The sequence below is a fragment of the Eutrigla gurnardus genome (genome assembly GCF_963514095.1).
Source record: "Eutrigla gurnardus genome assembly, chromosome: 21".
In the NCBI taxonomy this organism is placed as follows: domain Eukaryota; kingdom Metazoa; phylum Chordata; class Actinopteri; order Perciformes; family Triglidae; genus Eutrigla; species Eutrigla gurnardus.
Genome location: NC_139932.1, coordinates 2,024,252 through 2,045,726, shown reverse-complemented (window position 1 = coordinate 2,045,726; position 21,475 = coordinate 2,024,252). Strand labels below are relative to the sequence as shown.

Here is a 21,475-nt window from a genome sequence, read left to right as displayed (position 1 = left end):
CACTTAAATGTCAAGATTTGCACCTGAATAAATCAGCAACACTACAAAATACTCAGATACTTTGGTTTTAGCTGAAAATAGTGGTTTGGGGTCTCACAAGCCTGTGATTTCAGTTCCAAATCCTCCACACAGGCTTTCTTAAATGAATCTGTTATATAAGTTATATCCCTTCAACCCTGCAGCATACGGTAGAACATTGCTCGGGGGATGGATTGAAGGATGGTTTCTGCTCGCACTGTTTCTAAGTTATTTCCTCTCAGGTCTCTCTTGCAGAAGAGATCTTGATCAATGAGATTTGCTGAATCAATAAAGATGGACTGACACACAACATTCAATGTCCATAGAACAAATGTGAGGCTGGGAACTGGCATGTGTGCTGTAGAAGTTGAACAGAAGCAACATAGTCATCAGCATATCATACTCCTGCCTCCAGATTGAAAAGAAATGCATCAGCTTACGATTAAAGGGTTAGAATGTTCTGGCTGTAGTTCCTCTCCTCTAGTCACCAGTGTGACTGCATCTTGATTAATGGACCCTTTGACAGTTAAACAATGATGGCGTATATTAGTGTGTTCACGCAGTTTGGTAACAGAAGTACAATGAATTGTAACAGCTTGTCAAACTATGCAAGAACCACCAGATATGGTTAACAACCCTATAGACTCTCCATTTCTGTGTGCAATTAGTGAGTGTGTTGAATAGACCAATATTCAGTGTTCATATAAACATGTATTTGTTGAGTAATGTTACACCAGCCAGACATTACGAGCATCAAGTCTCTAGATGATCAACTACGTTCTCTGTGGTCGTGTACAGAACATTAAACACCTTTTTGACTTTTACTAACAGTCCAGTGATAGTCATCGCGTTTAGAAATACCACTGCAGGTGTTTGGGTTTAACCAGGGACCGTGTTAACTGGTGACAAGTGCGTCGTGGTTTCTCATAGTGACGACACCAACAGAACATGTAGGAGTCCTCATAAAAGCCTTCAATCGTATTTAAATCCATCTGTTTATTATCTACTCCAACAATTTACTGAAGTTTCTACCAGCTGAAAGTCCCCAGTTAACACGGTCACTGGTTCAACTGAAACACCCGTTGCTCTGAAACTGTTGTGATCCTGTGAGTCTGTTGGAATATTGATTCTGACAACCAACAGACATTGAGATTCTTCTAAGTGTTTTATTTCAATGTTTAAATCTTCTAACTTGTCTGGTTGGCAAAACCATTCTACCGCTGACATGAGGACCAATATATATGATGACGTTGGCTGTAGAAGGCTCTCTTTAATCAGTGGACAGGTGTTGTTGGTGTGGTTGGTGAGGCAGCTCTTCTCCTCTCCTCTGTGTGTTGCTGGTTGCAGCCCGAGGAGCTGACCCTGCTCCTGATCAAGCTCCGCCGGCAGCAGGCGGAGCTCAACAACCTACGGGAACACACAGTAGCTCAGCTAATGGCCCTTGGTATGGAGGGACCCAACGCTAAGGTCAGCACAGTCTTTCCAGTATGTGTGTGCATGCACGCATTTGTGCTTTTTGCAACCAATCAGTGAAAATGTCCTATTCTGTGTGTTTATGTGTATTTCACAAGCGTAGGCTCCTTGCATGAAACGGCTGGTTTTCTCCCAATGAAATTGCTTTCTGTGTGTTCTGAGAGATTCTATGAGCTAGAAACTGTGTACTCACGATGACTCACGGTATTAAGCTAAAGTCGAATGGTCCACCAAATTTAGTCCAGACTGAAATATTGAATATAACATATTATAATATATGAATATATATCCCATTCACAAGGTTACTGCAGGTATCACAAGTTAGGGACAGACATCACTTGGGGTGATGTTGCACATTTTTCTGAAAGAACAGCTTAGTGAGAGCGTATATGTTTAACCTGTATCTCTGCTAAATTTGTGTCTTTTTTGTTTTGTTTAATTGAATTTTTTATTGATATAAAACGTAAACAGAGAGGCATCAATGAGCAAGATAAAGAAGACATTATTGGACATCTCAGTCAACTGTAGGGAAGCCTTGACCACCCAGTCACATGACATGTTTTGACTACTTGTAGGTGATGTTGTAAATTGTGTCAAATCTATCATTTGGCTACATGAACACCACAGATTCAATTTCATTTTGGAGTATTGTTGAAGCATTGATGTATGCTGGGTGGTGGGTGTGTTGTTTTTGTTGGGGAATTGTGGGCATGGTGGCTTGAGGTCTCTGTGGATGAACAGGAGCTGATCATCCAACAGCATGTCATCTGTTCTCTCTTTTTTGTACACACTGAGTGAGCTGTGTTTTATTGACATAGAGGGTCAAGAATAAGTTATTTAATTATGCATGTACAGTAGGTGTGAAGTGTGTCACTGGATTTCTTTCCTGGTTACGGCATGGCAAAGAAATCCAGGGTGGATCCATTGGCAAGACCCTTGATGCTATCTGCCTAACTCCACAAACATGGGTGAAACCACAAATATGAGAGTCATACTGCCTGGGACGTAGCCTAGGCCAACAAGGTCTGTCTGATTAGGTTCTAAGCCCCCAAAACAGCAGATAGCCTGAACACAAGGGCAGCTCACCTGAGATTGAAGATCAGAAGCGAGCTGGATTCCCGTAACCCCTGTGGGTCGATTTCCACGGCTAAGTGATAAAGTTGTCATTGATTTTAAAAAACATGAGCGTGTTATAGTCCTGCTCTATGTGAAATGTGTACTTTTGTTACGATATGACACTATACATATAATGTAAATAAATTGAAAATACCCTTTGAGTGCTATCCCTACTGCTACCATAACCGAGACCAACAAGCTGATACAGTACAGCAGCAGTGGTCCTTGAGTTGCTTGGGTATTACGCGAACAGCACAAGTCAGATGGGGAAGTATCCCCCATAGAGAAGGAGGGTGAAGGCCAACATCAAGGCAACACGGAGGGAAGTTATCCAGCTATCGGAGCTACAGAAAGAACTACCTAGGAAGTACACCAAACTGTCCATATTGGAGGCACTGGAGACTGCCAAACAAAGACTTACAGCTCTGGCTACCTGCCTGAAGAGGTACACCAGAGAAGTAGAAGCAAGGAGAATTATCAGGATCTTCCCACCCAACCATCAAAGTGTACTGACAGTGGCAGGGTAATATGTTGAGAACAGACCCACCCAGGGCTGAGACTGAACAATACTGGAAACACATATGGGAGAAGGAGGCAACACATAACACCAATGCTCAGTGGATAGTGGATCTGAGATGAGTAGGCCAGGTTAATTTAGGCACATGGCTCAATACATGAGCAGGACCCAGAAAGGAGTTGGTAGTAATCCTGTGGGACTTCCAGATCCAGACTGAAAAACTGGTAATGAGTCACTAACCGGACATCTTGGTGGTGGACAAATAACAGCAGTAGTGATAGATGTAGTTATACCAAGCAACAGCTATATCAAGTAGAAGGAACAGGAGAAGCTCAAAAAGACCAAGGGCTGAAAGCGGAGCTAGAAAAGATGTGGACAGTAAAGGCATCAGTGGCACCGATGGTGTCGGAGAACTTGGGTTGTAACCCGCAAACTGGGACAGTGGTTCCAGCAGATTCCAGGAAAAAAGGTCTGAGATCTTTGTCCAGACGTGTATCTACATCATATGTATGTATGAATTCAACTTTTTTCTCAACTAACTGGACTCTTTCTAACTTTTGGGAAATTCATCATAGCCGCGTTAGTTATAGTTATTATTATTATTATTATATACAATGGTTAAGGTTTGTATGCTTCCATAGACAGGCAGGCAGCCAGGCAGGCAGCCAGCCAGACAGGCAGGCAGGCAGGCAGGCAGGCAGGCAGACAGACAGACAGACAGACAGACAGACAGACAGACAGACAGACAGACAGCTAGTTGCTCTCTGTCATCACATTCTCTGCCTTGCTCTTCATGATCTCTTACTTCCTGCTGAACTGTGCCATTGACGCCGTTGTTCCATCCTCTCCTGTCACTTCTGTCACTTCTCCTTCTTCTTCTCTTCCTTCTCTGTGGCTGTTGCAGACTGATGTTCTTTCTCATCACCTCCAAAGGAACCTTGTTTACCTGGAGAGCCAGGTGAGGACATGCCAGTTTACTCTCGTCTCTGCTAAATCCAAAAGAAGTTTTTTTTTTTTTTTTTTAAATCCAGCTCCTTAACCTGAAGCGGAAGCTAGCATGTGTTGTTTAACATTGTTTCTCTTATGCATGTCCTCTCTGTTTCAGACTTTGTCTTTTCTTCTTTAGCTCTTTGCCTGTTTACTTATTTAGAATAATTGAATGTGAACAAACTACCCACCGAGTTTGAAACAAACTGCTTTTGAGACTTGAACTTAGCAGGATTAACTCTTAAGCCCGGTTTCTAAAGGTTTCTCTGCATTGATTTAGGTCATGTCAGTGAGACCGAGGACCATACTGGTGTTTTTCCTATTTGAGCTCTTTTACTACGTTGCTGCTAACCATTTTCCAAAGCATACCATGCTTTTCTAAATAAGCTGACCTGCAGGTAGCTATTGGACTCATTCGAGTTCAGTGTGCCATGAAAATCATCCCACAGAGACCTCAGATTGGTTCCAGCAGTCGATGCTGCCTACTTAAGTGATTAGATTCACCAGATCTCACAGGACAGCTACATGGCAATCTGTAAACCTTTACAGAGTAAACTTCAAAACTAACCCTGATGGAATAGAGCAGTGTGATGGAATGACACACTGTAAGTGAAGTCGGCTAACTAAGTTGTAACTCAACTATGACAAGGACGAACACTTTTTATGTCTAAAACAATGTGGAAATCTGATAGTTTCACATTACAGACTCTGATCAAAGACGGAAATCTGAGTCTTGCAGGTACAACCTGAGACTGTGAGGCAGCTGCTGTAGTGACTGAACCATGAAAATATATTTCTCACAATTATTTTACTGATAAATATATTTACATAAAAAAAGGCGGTGACAAAGTAAAATGCAGAAGTAGCGACTGTTGGTTGTGGTTACAGGTGAAACAGAGCATTTAGAGTCAAATAGACCATAACGTAGGGTATGCTTCAGGGTGTGGCAACCTTGTGATTGAGAGGTTGCTACCTCGTTACTGCCGCTACCACATTACCATGCTAGGCTAACACATTTCCATGCTAGGCTACCACGATACCACACTACGCTACAATGTTACTACACTAGGCTACCATGTAACCACACGCGGCTACCACGTTACCACACTAGGCTACCACATAACCACACTAGGCTACCATGTTACCATGCTAGGCTACCATGTTACCACAGTAGGCTGCCACATTATCACGCAGGGCTACCACGTTACCACACTAGGCTACCACGTTACCATGCTAGGCTACCATGTTAACACACAAGGGTACCACTTTAACATGCTAGGCTACCATGCTCTAAACCCTTTTCTTAAAAAATTATCCCAACTTCCAATCAGTGCTTTGGAAAATGCTCATTGTCAATACAAGTATAGGTTTTGTAATAAATTGGCTTCTGCAAAAACACAGGAATGGTCCTTTAATATACAGTGTGCCAGATGAGTAAGTGTCGATGATTAAGTGTTAAATAGTAAGTCAGGGAGCAGTAAACTGTCAACTGAGTGGTGTTTATCCTGTTTAATGAGGAGGGTTAGTCCCATTCCAGCTTGTGGATATCAGCCATTAACACTTGAAGCAACTGGTACTGCTGTGTTATTACACCACTGTATCCTCTCTCTCCTTGGCGCTCCGCTAGACGAAGGAGAATGAGCCTCTAATCTTCATGATTCACACTATGATCGAGAACTCGGCACCGAGGCCGCAACTCTATCAGCAAGTAAGGTCCTCGGCAGGTTCTGGCTTGAGTGAGGGTCCAGACAGTCCACTTGTCTTTTGACATCCTGTATATCACTCTTTTTTGGGTCAAAACATCAGGGAGATCGTGGAGCTTTCAGTTCAACCATCTGTAAAGCTTTTCACAATCATCGAGTTACTAAACCCCAGACTTTTGGACTCAAGTCAAATAACCCTCTAGAAGGTGAAAAAAGTATCAACATGGTCCAACAATCACAGGCCTGTTTTCTCTTCCTTCTCTGTGGATTTGAGATTAAACCATCAGAACATTATAAAACTGGTGAATGAGTGTTATTAAAGGAGCTTTCCTACATGTGACCTGCTGGGCTCGGTCTGTTACTTTAACATGTAGCTGGACTTTACAGTTGTTTACTTACTATTCATGATGGCCCTTTACAGAGGTCCCTTAATGCACGGGCCTACCTGGTCTTCAGCCAGGGGCCTCGACCAATCAGGGGCCTCTTAATAATAATAATTAATAATAATTATGTAAACGTTTGTATTGACGGACTCTGGAGGTACTACAAAATTATTGAGCACATCGCTCTACAGTGGCATCTGGTGCCCCTGGCCCTTTACATTAGTTTATAATATAATATAATCTATTGTATCCAATATATAATATATTGTAAAGGTATGTTATAGTGACACAATACAGTTTAAAATCTTGTAAACATTTGCAAGGATGATATGTATGGTAGCGATTAGCATTAGCAATTAGCATAAGTGGTTTACAGGCTAAGTGAAAGAGTAAGAGCGACTCTTCACTAATACTCTTCACCAATCAGTTTAGTGACTTTTGAAGCGCCAATATTTGGAGTTTCTTGTTTAACGTGAACTACTTTCCAGTGTACTTCGACTTAAGAATATCACATAGAGTATATAAGTTACACGTATCCACAACTTTAGTAAGTTTGGGGTTTGTGTTCTCAAAACGGATGCCCATGTTGTTTCTAAATGAATTCTTTCATTGAAACCTTGACTGTATGTGGAGCAGACTCAAACCAGACCTTTGCCCTGGTAGCCAAGTGAATCCACGTCTTCCATCTCACTATCAATGTCTCGTTTCACTACTGTTCATAAAGCAGTTAGAAATCAGCAGATATTTCCAGACATCATCATCACATTTTAAAGTGTAGCCTATATGAAGTTGTTTTTGCTTTCAGTCCATCTCATCTCATTGCTTTCTGTGGCGTGACCTGAACCGCACATGGCTTATGCTATAATCTACATAACCATGGATGTCTCTCCATACACCAATGTGCACTGAAATCATGTGTTTGTCTTAAACGTTCACTTTGTCAGATGTTCTGTGGATAATAATGATCATTATTTAAATACACATTTCTTTCCAAGTGCGAGAGTGGACATGGTTAGCTTAGCTTAGCATAAAGACTCCAAGCAGATGCAAACATCTGGCCAAAAAAAAAAAAAAAAACATGGCCTGGAAAGCTGACTAATTAACAGATTGTATTTTGGTTGTCCACAAAACAGACATTTGTTGTTTCAGACGGGGTTACGTGCTGGAATAATTTCTTGACAAACAATGTTCTAGAACTTCAGTGCAGATGCCAGATACAGTGAGTGAGCACATATATCACTACCAGTCTCTTGGAAAGTACAGAAAAATCTGGCAACCCTACTGTGACATTGTCCAGGACGCCGCCCATAATATCTTTGAACTGACATTGTTTGTGTTTGGATGAAAGAAACACTTGTCACAGTACGGAAGTAAATTGACGATAAAACGATTTGAGAGAGCAAAACAAATTCCAAGTGACTTGGTCTGCAAGTCAAGTAAGGCCCATCATGCACCTTTTGGCTTGCCACCATTTTTGACAATGTGGCTACAACAGCTGCAACCCTCCCGTGGGTCTGCACGAGGGAAGAAAGTCAGCTTTGAAGGTATTGCTTCTCTATAAGGAGCAATACACATGACCATTTAAGACAACATGTGATTTACACATTCTATGGCTTTTTGAGTTCAGCCAAATTCTGCTTATAATGGTTCTTATCATTTCCTCTTTAAATTACCTACAGTCTACCTCCAGGGGTTCAGCCTGACAGACAGATCGTTTGCCAAAAAATGTAATCTCTCAATTTGAGTCTGCTCAGTTTGAGTTTGTGCTCAGAGGTTCAGACTGACAAAAGCCAGCACAAGCAGTTCAGGGGCCTCATTTATAAAGCTTGCGTTGGAAACGTGCGTACGCCACTTTCCACGCAAATGTTGTGATCTATAAAAACCAAACCTGACGGGAAAGTGTGCGTACCCGTAAGCAAACTCTGAGGCATGCGTACCGGTACGCACATTCTGGAGACTGGAGGGAATCAGCAGTAAACGTGAGAAGGACTATATATTTTTGATGACTCGCACACATTTAATTACACTCCATATCATACGTTAGATCTGCGTTATCATGATGAACTCCAGAAATGTTTTTGAAATATTCTCCTTATTTATGTGCATATATCATCAACACACATACATACAGCCATTAAGCCATCGTATAATTGTTACACTTATCCTCGTTTTTAAACCACCAGAGCGCAGAGGAAATGCGCTATAATGAGTGGCACGCTCGTGCGCGCTCAGTCGTGGAGCGTGGAGAGCGCAAATGTATCGATGACCCCGAGCCACGGCCCCCTGCCCGACTGGAGGGGTATCAACAGGGCGCAAGAATCCGTGAGGATGTTATGCGTTTGTAATATAAGGAAGACAACAATCAATGTTCATTGTAAACGTATTATTTTATTAATCACAGTGCGCGTTTGCTGTCTCATCTGCAACGTTGTTGATGGCGGTGATTGTGTCTCGCTGAAGTTGCAGGACGGCATCCTCCTCACCGTCACCCTCCTCTGAGCCCAACGCTGCAGACTCTGGAAGGACAGAAACTATTTAACGTTTTGTTTTATATACAATCAAAGTTTAAAATCTATTCACCCTTATCCCTCTGGTCTCAGTCGCGTCTGTGTCTCCCTCCTTTTCAGACACAATCCACGTCACATCAAAATCAAACTTCCTCAAATACTCTAGCAATATATCAAATACATGTTGGTAAAGGAGCAGAAAGATGTAATTTACCTCTGCCACCGTCCCACTGACGCCGTTGACAGCAGCAGCAATGTGTTGCCCCTCGCACTGCTTCTTTTTATTCGTGATCCCGCTGCTGTGACCACTAAATTAAATTATTGTCCGGGCCTCCACCTCCCCAACAAGTGTCTCTTTCTCCGTTTCTGAAAAGTTATGTTTCTTTGCTTTTTTCTGACCTGTCGCCGTGATTCACCACACGGAAACGATTGCATGCCGGCTCATTAATATAGTAAAATGTGGGCGTGTACAGGGCGGGATTCAGGTACGCACACTTGTAGGTGATCCTGTGATTTATAAAGGAAACATTGCGTCCAGCTTGCGTGCGCACAGTTTTATAAATCAGATTTTTTTTTGGCGCACACAAACTTTGGCTTTTTGGCGTATGTAAACTTTTAGTAAGGATCCTACGCACAGTTTTATAAATGAGGCCCCTGGTCATTAGCAGAGGGAGAATCCCTGTTGCTTTTCAAAATGAGATGTACAGATCCCCCCTGCAGGCTGATGATGGAAGCATGCATGATTCTGTCCTCTCTTCAATCTTTTGTTGTCTATGCTAAACACCACCGTTAGATCGATCCCATCACCTCAATCATGGAAAGAAAGGGAAGAAATCAATTTCCCCAAATGACTTCCTCCAGTTTCTATGAGGTCATCGAGGGATTTCTCACGTGTGATGCCTTTCATGTGGGCTCAGTGCTTTGCAGCAGCAGGAGGTTTGTTTCATTGCTGTGTCCGGTTTGCAGAGTGATGCCTTCACTGTAAAACTGTCAGTGCATCACATCTGGACCTGCAGGATCCTAACTAACGAAAGCATTCTCAAATTTAACAACACTATTTTAACAATTGCAACTTGTACGTAAAATAACTCTCAATTATGTTTCAAGGGAAACAGACAAGGTATGTCAAAACAAAAAAACACAATGCTACAAATGACATAGGTTTAGGCAACAGAACTACATAGTTATGTTCAGTGAAAACATCTTTTGGCTTCAAATGAATGCGAAATTGAAACAAAACACAACAGAACTACTTGGTTCTAACGGGTGACAGTCTCAGTCTCTTGGTTAAAGTCCTGTTTTCTGATCCGGCCACCACCCAGACCTCCTCCAAACTCCTTTGAAACTCATTTTTGACACATGAAGACCAAACATAAACCACAACAAAATACATTTCCCTCAAAACATAATTCACATTTAGTTGTGTTGGAACTTTGTAGGAGAGCAGGCTGCCTTTTGTCCTGTCTGCCGTTAAATAGAATAGTGTGCACTTGAAGAAGAGTTTGTGGGTTCGTACCATCGTCTCTCAGCTGTACTTCATGGAACAGAATATAATGTGCTATGTCAAAGTTGTTAGTCTGGAGTTAAGTGATAAAAGCCTCTGAGATTTCAGACAAACAGTCTGCCTCGTCCATCGCGTCCGCCTGAGCCGACAGCCGTTCTTGGTTCTTGGTCCCACTCAGTTTATGTTCTATGTAAGAAGCTGTTCTGTTATATAATGCTGCTGCTTTAAAAAGACCACACAGAAGGATTTCATTGTACAGTTACAGTAACAGTTATTAGGTTCTCCATAATTACTGTGAGTTAGCATAAGTCTGTTGTAGAATTACTGGATTTACCCCCGATGCTGTCAACCACAACCACGACTGGAACCGTGAACATTAATAGACGAAGTGATACCCGACTGGCTTTCCCGCACCAACTCCATGTCCAATCCCAGTTAACCCATTCATAACCTTAACATTGAAAACTAAACTAACTAAAACTAAATTAATAACTTTTATACTATATATTTTATACTCACTTATATACTATACAAAACACCAATAACAGAAATAAATATAAAGAATTAAAAAAATATGGCTTTATTTTTAAAATGTAAAAGCAGTTGGAATAAAATTGTATATTGTTTCTCCTATGGTTGACTTATTTACATATGCATACAATATGTATGTGTATATATATATATATATATATATATATATATATATAAATAATTCTATTAATGACACAAAAGTTCATGACTTAAGTGAAATGAACCCCTAAATAAACAATCAAAATAAATGATAAGCATCGATGTATTTATGATCTGTCAACTAACATAAAGAGAATAGAGATCCCAGGTGCGAACCATGCGGGACACCACAAGACAGAGGACAGGATTCAGACACAGAATCCTCATCAGTGAGAGAATGAAAACCCACCGAATCACATGTGTCTCAGGCCTACTCCTAGGTGTATAAAAACCACAATGGCCTCAGTCGATTGGCTGATCGAGCATTTCAATCACCTGAAGCAGTTTATGGATCCAGTTAAGAAGGTTTGGGTGAAAGAAACAATGGACACAGTGACACCTGAGGTCCCTGCAACCAACCAATGCAAACAAAAAATGATAATAAAACACATTATAATTCTATTGGTATTCTATAAGTTAGAAATATGGCCTTCATTTCTGTATAGTTAAAACACTAACCCTCTTTGCATCGATGTAAGTCGGGACCTAGAGATCGTTCTAAATCGTTCCAAAAGCCATCTCTACTGCACATCGCTTCACCATCTCGCCATCGGACATAGGCTTCATTGCTTTAGCAGGCACGAGGGGAAACAGCATAAGATGCCTTGGGAGATGATTCCTGTGGAGTCATGGCCTTGTTGTTGGTGTATTTTTTTCTTTCAGGTCAGCGTCTATAGCAGCTCTGGCAGCTCCGGTGTACTTCATATGTGTTGTAGTGGCGACTCACATTGAAATCCTTCATAGCCGATTCTGTTTCCCGGCACACTAAACACTAGCTTGCCTGTCTCATGTTACTCATGTCTCCGGTAGAAGAGAACGCCCACCAAGTCAACACCAGACCTATGCATTTGGCTTCAGGCCTTTTATCATTGGGGGGGGAGGGTGCCCTCTACCGGTGGGTAGTATGAATTACTGTTGGGGTCTGGTCCAAATGACCTGCTCATTTCCGACTGTAATACCAATCATTTTAAGATTTTTGTAAACCGACTGCCCGTCCCTGGTTTAGATGCTGGCTACAGCTGCTGTTGGGGATGTAACTTTCAGACTAATAAACCGTGATTCGTGATGTAGTACACTCAACTGACCAATGGTGCAACTTTAATCACTTACTTACTTACTTAGTCAGCCCTCTGTGGTCCAGCCAAAAATAAACAGTTCATATCATGCCTATTTTATGAGAACATTTCAGATCAGTCATATCTTTGCCACACTTTGACCCACTGCATCTATGCATTAGGAAAGAATGTGTAAATAATAAGATCACTGTTTCCCCCCCAAATTGCATAAAATAGCATTTTGGAGGATAACTAACTCAGATCTCGGCCTAACAGATGTGTTGTTGTTGCCATCTTCTGTCTTTCTCCTGGTTTCAGATCAGTCCAGACAACTTCAAAGAGGGCTCGTTCATCCAGCGCACAGAGGAGGCTGACATAGACGTAAGACGGGCCCAGCTCTCGGTGAAATAAATAACACGTTCCACAGGAGGTTGCCTTCATGTCCGTGTGTGTGTGTGTGTGTGTGTGTCAGACTAAGCTGAGCCGGCTGTGTGAGCAGGACAAGGCGGTGAGGATGCAGGAGGAGAAACTGCAACAGCTGCACAGAGAGAAGGTACCGCTTCTCAGTGTGTGTGTGTGTGTGTGTATGTGTATTCATTGATGTGTCTTTGTGTTGACTTGGGTGCATGATACGTATTTGTGTGTGTTGTGTGGCAGCACACTCTGGAGACGGCCCTGCTGTCAGCCAGTCAGGAGCTGAGTGACCAGAGCGGCTCGGACGCCGCCGCCACGCAGAGTCTGGTCCAGCAGAGAGACGTCCTGCAGAACGGCCTCCTCAGCACCTGCAGAGAGCTGTCCAGAGTCACCGCTGTGAGACCCCCAAACACACACATCACTGAGGAGGCTCAGAGGAACGACACCCCCAAACTGCTCAGCTGAATACCAGTTGTTCTATTGAGTATTGAGTAGTGTTGTTGGTGGTTCAGGTCCTCATCTTGACACCTAAATTCAAAGAATTTCTCTACAAATTAGCTTTGGATTATTTCAGCAGCCACATCCTTTGGAGGCTGCATTTAAGACCCAACAACAGAAGGAATGACAATATTTGGTCTGTGGAGGAGCAACGGGTGGATCTGACACACAAATGGAAGAGTGGTACCCCGAGCAGCACCCTTACTGGATCTGGATCCATCTGGATTCTGGTGTGACGCTGTTATCAAAGTTAGCTTCATAATTCAAGGTCAACTTTACTGTGTTTAAGTCATCTTCAGTAGGTAGTAAAAGTAGCAGGGTAGCGATGCTGTGGTAGTTACCTGTCAATCAGCAGGTAAGCCCCGCCCCTAAAGCATCCCCTGCTTTCTGGTCTGGTGGACTCTAAATGGACCATAATGTACTAAATGAACATCATGCTGGATTGAAGAAGACTTGAAACTAGAGCTCGAGACCATAAACTCATGTTTACAATGTTTACTGAGATAATACATCAAGAGAGAAATAGGACCATTTTCTCACAGACTTCAATACAATCAGAGAGGAGTTGCCCCCTGGTGGCCAGCAGAGAAAATTTAAGTTTAAAGGAAAACACCACCGCATTTCCATACTGAACTATGTTCTGCTCTGATGTTAGACGAGGTGATACATACCTCCCTCTCCTCTGTGCGTGCACTCAATGGCTCTTGCGCGCACTCCGCGCAGCGCTAATTTGCTAGCATGTAGCTTGTCCTTAGATCCAAAGGGGGGTGAAGTTAGAAGCGACCAAGCACTTCCACGTTGTCCCTATTTAAATACGGTTACGTGAGTAGTTACACGACCCAAGTTTGGTTACACAAAATGAAACATGCCAATTTTTCTAAGCGGATAACAAGGATAACTATATAGTATGGCGGAATAACAACTGGAAGCACTTCGACGTCGGCGCAGTAATATCATCACTCCGCTCCCCCTCTTACTTCCGTCAATAGAACCTACGTGACCTGCACGCCGTCGCCTGCACTACCTGTAGTAGTTTGTGCACAGTTGAGGAAGCATCAGGTTGTAGTAAGATAGTTTGTGAACAATCAAACATCATGGTTATAACGTGCATCGTACAGGGTTGTGAAAACAAGCAGAAGGTATATAGTCCCGTCATGTTTTGAGTGATGATATTACTGCGCCGACGTCGAAGTGCTTCCAGTTGTTATTCCGCCATACTATATAGTTATCCTTGTTATCCGCTTAGAAAAATTGGCATGTTTCATTTTGTGTAACCAAACTTGGGTCGTGTAACTACTCACGTAACCGTATTTAAATAGGGACAACGTGGAAGTGCTTGGTCGCTTCTAACTTCACCCCCCTTTGGATCCTAAGGACAAGCTACATGCTCGCAAATTAGCGCTGCGCAGAGTGCGCGCAAGAGCCATTGAGTGCACGCACAGAGGACTTTTTTGTCATATACCAAGATATAAGTGAGATAAATGGAAAGTAAGGAGCCCGGTAGAAATAATTCCATTTGGGAAGTAGAAGTGCACCGTAAACACACACACACACACACACAGTCCAATGACCCCCCCTGTGGTTTTCAGGAGTTGGAGCGTTCTTGGAGGGAGTACGACAGGTTGGGGGCAGATGTCACTCTAGCCAAGTCCAACCTGCTGGAGCAGCTGGAGGCCCTGGGCAGCCCACAGGTAACACACACACACACACACATACACATTCGGGGGTGATCAAATGTTGAACTGCATGGATGTGTGTGTCCTCAGACAGAGCCTCCTAGCCAGCAGCACATCCAGATCCAGAAGGAGCTGTGGAGGATCCAGGATGTGATGGAGGCTCTGGCCAAAAACAAGCCACAGCGGAGCTCTGACAGCAGTGAGTCACCGATAACTCTTGAAGAGAAACTGAAATACAATGTATCTGGCGTTTTGTGATGTTATTGATGCATTCAGGTCCAATTCTTGACATTACGTGCAAAGTATTTGAACTCTACATGTTGCCCCAACCCTTTAATAAGCGTATCACTCGCATACAATTTCGTAAGAGTTTAGACTGTATTTGATCACTATAATAGACCTTTACAGCACTTAGCTAACCACAGAATATCATAACAATAGCCAGCATGATAGCAATCAGCAAGTGATTAGTGTGAGCAGTAATTGTCGTAATCATTATGTAAAGGGCCACCTCAGCCAAAACTCTGGGGTTTAGTTACTCTTCAAGTCACATTCTCAGATTCCTTTCATGTCTATCTGTACATGACTACAAAAGCTCTGTGTTATGTTTCTCTCCATTTTCACAGGTTTACCTGGTTCCAAGCCGCTCTCCAGTTCACAGAAGAATGAGGTTAGACAACGTACCGTCCATTTCACATTGCGGCGTACTAACTCTGACTGAACCGGTTTAGTTTCGGACTCCAGTTAAATCATTTAACAGTCCTTTCATAGGAGGATGAGGAACAGGGATGTGCATCCATGCCGATATCATCAAGGTGGCCGAGTCATAAACAGCCTGGTCAGCGCTTCGAGGCCTCACACTGTGACCCTCTATGACACCCTGGTGTCACTTTTGCACCTCTATGACGCCGTGTCAATATACGCTCGTGACATGCATAGTGTCTTTTCAAAATGAACTTCATAGGAAGCTGTGTTGAGGCAACAAACCCCCTTAGGTAGGTTTAGAAAATGAGCGTGGTTGATGTTAACTTGACTAATGAGTCAAGTGACTTTCGTCACTAATGACTAACTATTTTTAGTTTGACCTGGGACTCTTAACAGCAGTCTCCTGGATGTGGTCCTGTCTTGGGCCAGCCCCACTTCCCGTGTGGACCATCTCTCTCTATACTATGTTTCTTGTTCTACCCATAATGCAGCGGGTGGAAGCATCAAATGCAGACACTAAATGAGCATTGGTTGCAGACGCCAAGGAGCACTGACCAAGCTGCAATATTTGATGGGTTGCTTAGAGACAGCTGCTAGCAGGCTAGCAATCTGTTTGCTAACAAGTTAGCCTGAAGCACTTGGCCAGCAGCCAGTTGATTATTAGTTGTGTATTATTTCACACTTATTTTGCAGACCATTTTACAAGGCCCACTAAAGGTCATCTAACTTTAGTCCAGGTACTAAGACAGCGACATTAAGGCAGTTTAGGTTTGAAGCAGAGTATTTAGATCCATTTGACCTTTTTTTGCCAATTACAGGCAGGTAAGGCAGCAGTACTTGGACAAAGTAGCTCTGTGCTTTGCTTTACAGAAGATAACTCTGAAGGTGTTTTTTAAGGAGAACACAAAGCAAGGTGTTCTTGTTTCAACCGCCATGCAGACATGATCTTCTGTAGTTCCCTTTGAAGCATCTTTTAGCCTGTTGCTATGGTTTTACACCCCACAACCTTAGTTTGAGAGTTTGCCTTCCCTCTCTATGAGCTCATCAGCCTTGTTCTCAGCAGGCAGCTGTGTTCAACCCAACAGTCCAGTGAAGGGCCGATCACACTGAGACGGGTCACTCAAAACCTTTCCCTGTGGTACCCATGTTTTTCTTGCATTCAATTCTTCCCAACGCTCGTCAATGTCACACTTGGCCCAGGCAGCCAATCAAATTGAGCTAGAGGCGGCCTTTAAGTCTTGACAACTTCCTTCCAGTTTTGATACCAGGAGATGTGGTAGGAACAGACAGACAACTGAAAGGTCAATACTAGCTGTTTTTAATGATGATGAATTATATATTTTGTCAGTTTGAATTGAGCACACGTGTTGCGATGCCTCTCGGTGTGATTGGAGCCTGACGCCACACGATGTCCTTCTAATGACACCGACTGTGTTAAATGTCAACAGGCAGTGACGCCGCTGCCACTCAGTCCTCTCAAGGAGGGCGACAGCGTGCCCCCCCGCCCGCCCCTTCCCCAGTACTACGACTCGTCAGAGCGACCCCCTCTTGTGCCCCCCCACCACTCACACACCGGTGGTGCCCGCCTGTCCCCCCACACGCACCGGCCCGAGGACCGCAAGGCCAGCTCCAGGAACGGAGTCCACAGCGTAAGAACCTTCTTGTCTGCTGCCTCCGTCCACACATGTGCTTGGCTGTGTGACCGCCCTCCATCAGCACGCCGCCGGCCCTGTGTGCTAACGACCATCCTGACCTCCATGTTCATCACTTTCACATCTCAAATCCACCCTCAAGGCTCACTTCTACATCCCAAAAGACTCCTTCCTCAGCAAGTGTCACTCTTGATACATGCTACTCATTTCAGTGTTGTTTTGGTGTTTGTTTGCCATCCAGCCATCACTGTCCCTCAGTATCACATTCAGACCCAGTCTGGTCCCTACACACTGTATCTGTGGCATTCCATTGTTATGCGGGTGATGTTTTACTGTGTGGGTTTACACTGTTTACTTCTCCTTCATGTCTTGGGTCTCTACTATTGCATTGGCTTTATAAAGAACCAATGTGAAGGATTAAGTGAAAAATCTAAAACTAACTAAATGCTTAAATTTGACTATATTCTCGAAACATTATGACTTCAGGAACTGTTTCTTCGAAAATGACAACTTTATGTTAAAAAGCTGTCAAATTACAGCTTCTATCTTGAAATATCGTGAACCTTTCTTTTAAAACTGGGAATTTATCATCTTTATTATCATATTCTACCAGTAGATTTGAGATTTATCTGCGCGCTGGGAAAATTATTCACCCACTGCACTTTCTCTGTTGAAAAGTTGATATTTGGGAAATACAAGATTTAGAGCAAAAAGAAATGAAAGTTTCGAGCAGTAAAGAATGTGTCCCTCACATCATCTGCCACATAGGGGGGACTGGCGGGATGACATCACATGAGTTAGGCATTACTTCCTGCATGGAGTGACTGCTGCTGGTTCAGACATATTGCACATTGTACCCTCCACTACGTGACATGCATTATGTTGCTGTATATCAAGCATAGACCACACAACATAAATGTCACTCCCTCCGCTTACCAGCAGGTGGCGTGGTAACTATAAGTCAATATTGACATGGAGATGTCCTCTACTCCCAACTCAGAGTTCTACATTAAGCTCATTGTGAAATGAAACACTTTCAGACACTACTTGGGTCATCCTCTGTGCATCGTTACTTCGCAGCTGTCACACCATTCAAACCTGCCAGATCAACGGTGGCTGGCAGACCATCCATAATAAATACTGACATATTTGATTGTAAGCTGAATATCTTTTTGTTTTAATTTAAGTTCCCCTGGTAAGCAGTGATGCAATACTGTATTCAGGGCTTTTATTGTGAAATATAAGAACTGAAGGAGCGGTGTACGCTACTGTTGTCAATGAGGAGGAAATTAGTATATTTTTATTTCATTATTATTAATTAAAAGTACTTTATGACCGTCTGTGTCACGATGCAGCGCTCTACTCACGTTAATAATTATTGAAATAGATTTGTCTTAATCACTCTCCACCTCGTCCGTTCTTCAGCGCAATGCATGATGGTACATAAATAATGCTTGCTTAGTGACCACCAGTTGAACATTACTTTTCAAAATGGATTCTGGGATACCTTGAGTCCGCTGCATAACATTTGGACAGCACTAACTCACTACATAGTGGACTAAGTAGGAGTCGATGACAAACTGAGACTTTCTGGAATTGAAAAAATATTTTTTTAAATAGACATTTAACCACTGCTATTTCTAAAGGTAGGCCAGTGTGTGTGTGTGTGTGTGTGTGTGTGTGCCAGACTGCTGCTACATGGTGTGTATTCTGTTCCTCACAGCAAGCTCCAGACTACCGACTGTATAAGAGCGAACCGGAGCTGACCACGGTGAAGGAGGAAGTGGACGAGGCCAACGGGGAGGATAAGGACAAGGCGGAGAAGCCTGCGGAGAGCAAAGACGCCGCAGCCTCAAAAGGTATGAAGATGATGATTTACACACAGAGTTCAACACGATGACATCACACGGCTGTGATCCGGTCGTAGGATAAAATCACCACATGATTAACATAAACGTGTGATATGGGATTTATGTTTTCTTATGTTTCATCTAAATAGCTGCATCTAATCAATTATCTTGTATTGATTATCAAATTCTTTCCCCACCCCTAATATCACATGACAATATCACATGGCGTCGTAGTGCTGAATATACTGATATTCAGTACAACATCACAACCCATCTATTAGTTATTGACAGCAATAAGTGACAACAGATTATGATTTGTTTCTATTCTTATTAATTTATTGACTCCCCCTTACAAATAGTTCCTAAGCTGGACCCAGCCGGGTCTCACTTTGAGTCCCATGTCAGACTTTCTTTGCTACATGTCTCTGTGGTGGGTTTGGTGTCCCGGCTGCTTTAGTCTGACTCTACTAAAGAGAGCTGATTCGACTGTAAAATCCAACACATTGTTGATCAAATACACTTCATTGAACGGGTATGGTTTAAAAAAACAAACACAATTCTCCTTCCTGCTGGACAACATCAGCCTTTTTCTTTTGTTTGAGTTGAACAGAAAACAAATCCAACAGCTGCTATTAAAACGTAAGTTTCCAATATGATGACATTGATCCTTCTGAGGAAAAAACTTTGTTTTCTTTGGAATCACCAACATATTGTTGATTGCTGCAACTTTACCAGAGTACATGGACCCAGACAAGCGTTGCAGAAACTGACTGCTGTAAAAATGTTGGCAGACTGTCAGAAACAACATATGTACATGTACTATTTTCTGTATTTGTAAGAGTCATGGTCATAACGTTTATCCGTGCTTCTGTAATTGCTCTGAAACACCAAATAAGGTGTTCTCAAAGTGACAGCTTCCTGATAAACAGCATGTCCCTGGACGTCTCCTGTTTCAGCCTGACTGCAACGTTTCTTTACTAATGTGGAAATGGTCTCTCCAACAGTGCCCCCCTACCCAGTGGGCATCATCCCTCCCAGGACGAAATCTCCTATCAGTATCCCAGAGTCCTCCACCATTGCCTCCTATGTCACCCTGAGGAAGACCAAGAAGCCTGAAAACAGATCAGTAAGTTTTGCCCAGAGCAGAGACAAAGATATTCAAAATCGACTACATGTCAACCCCAACCGAGCCTGGCTGCTCGTCTTTCACCACTTGTGTGATGTCATCCCTACTCAGCGGGTATTTCGTAGAAATGTCCGGCCCGCCCGGAATCCCCAGATGTCAAATGTAGCCATTTTAGCATGAGGCAATTAAAAAAATTAAGAAAATAATGAAATGTCCGCACATTGTAGGTATTTGTACAGTACGGTGTATTTTAAAAAGATTAGAGGAAGTTGTTGCCATTGCTATGACAACAAGTGAAAGCTACCTCTAGCTTACCTCTAGCATCTTAGCCCAACCACCCCATTAATAAACACCCATAAAATGACAATTTGGCCCATATAAATAAACCCAACAATAACCATCAACAGCCGTCAAGCTAAGGACCTTAACGAGGCGTTGTCACACGTTGTGATGGATTAATTAGAAAACTGAATGCTTACATTCATGGGAAGTTGGCTAGTATGAATGCTAGTTGTTAGCATCGTAATAAAGTGGCAAATTTGCTACTTCATGAACTTGCAAATTTGTGACTTTTTTTCTCTGAATATTGCCCCCAGTCTCTCCATTTCTTTTTCTTTACGTACAGTGTCTCCAAAACGCCATCGTACATTTGTGCAATTCCTTTGTGAGCTACTTTTGGTCTGCAGGCGGATGGAGCAGCATTTAGACGAGAGGAGCAGAAACACAGACAGTTTAGTAACAGGAACACTTGTTGTGTACAGGAGCGTCCTCGGAGTGCCGTGGATCAGATAGGATTTGGGGAGCGAGAGGTGGGTCGAACGAGGATGAGTGTGGAGGAGCAGCTGGAGAGGATGAGGAGAAACCAGCAGGCCTCGTCGCTCCGAGAGAAGAAGAGAGAGACTCCGTCCCGCTCACCCTCCTTCAGCAAAGACAACCCCTTTATTCTCCAGCAGGTGAACACCGCTTCAGCTTCAGTCCTGCTTGTGTGCTGACTGTTGCTCTGGGCCTTTGGAAACAAATATGTGTGTGTGTGTGTGTGTTGCAGACCCAGGTCCAGGCAGCAGCAGCCTGTGCAGACCCTGTGGAGTTGGAAGCAGCTCTGCAGCAGCTGAAGGTTGCTCACATGGATGCTGAGGCTGCTGGGACTCACACAGAACAGGTTCATGTGCTTTTGGTTTGCAAGTCGTTGACTTCATGTTGCCGGCAGAGAAGGAGCAGAATAGGTCGGACTTTACTACTTAATCCACATTAGTCCAGTGAGTTATTCTAGAGGCATACAATATCACACAAACCAAAAAACAGAAAAACAAAACTAGAGGCTTGTTTTATTGTTTTTCTGTTTTCACGTTCGAAAAAGAGTTTCTTTATTTTTTTCTGATTCTGTTTTGAAACAAAATAATCAAAGAACAAACGATACACAGATTCAGAACAACTATGACCTTAGATAACAGGTCATCCAAGTTCTTATGAGCGTAGTTGTTCTGGTAGTAACAGTGAACGTTGATTGTCTCGACAATCTAATGTGTTCACACTAAAGCAAAGTGAACATTCACCTAACATTA

General features: G+C 42.9%; 1 protein-coding gene across 8 annotated transcripts in view; it reads left to right on the top strand.

Moving 5' to 3' along the window:
- LOC311031904 (pleckstrin homology domain-containing family A member 5-like) overlaps positions 1-21,475 on the top strand; it is a 178,729-nt gene that overhangs the window by 145,716 nt on the left and 11,538 nt on the right. The window contains exons 14-27 of one of the 8 annotated variants that reach the window (XM_084038463.1): positions 1,366-1,485; positions 4,029-4,082; positions 5,739-5,819; positions 12,311-12,373; positions 12,465-12,545; positions 12,650-12,802; positions 14,494-14,595; positions 14,671-14,779; positions 15,207-15,250; positions 16,734-16,934; positions 18,661-18,796; positions 19,792-19,913; positions 20,675-20,866; positions 20,959-21,072. In XM_084038463.1, the coding sequence (XP_083894589.1) occupies positions 1,366-1,485; positions 4,029-4,082; positions 5,739-5,819; positions 12,311-12,373; positions 12,465-12,545; positions 12,650-12,802; positions 14,494-14,595; positions 14,671-14,779; positions 15,207-15,250; positions 16,734-16,934; positions 18,661-18,796; positions 19,792-19,913; positions 20,675-20,866; positions 20,959-21,072 (1,572 nt within the window). The remainder of the gene's footprint in view (positions 1-1,365; positions 1,486-4,028; positions 4,083-5,738; positions 5,820-12,310; positions 12,374-12,464; positions 12,546-12,649; positions 12,803-14,493; positions 14,596-14,670; positions 14,780-15,206; positions 15,251-16,733; positions 16,935-18,660; positions 18,797-19,791; positions 19,914-20,674; positions 20,867-20,958; positions 21,073-21,475) is intronic. The other 7 variants (XM_084038465.1, XM_084038464.1, XM_084038467.1 and 4 more) reach the window with 7 other exon arrangements.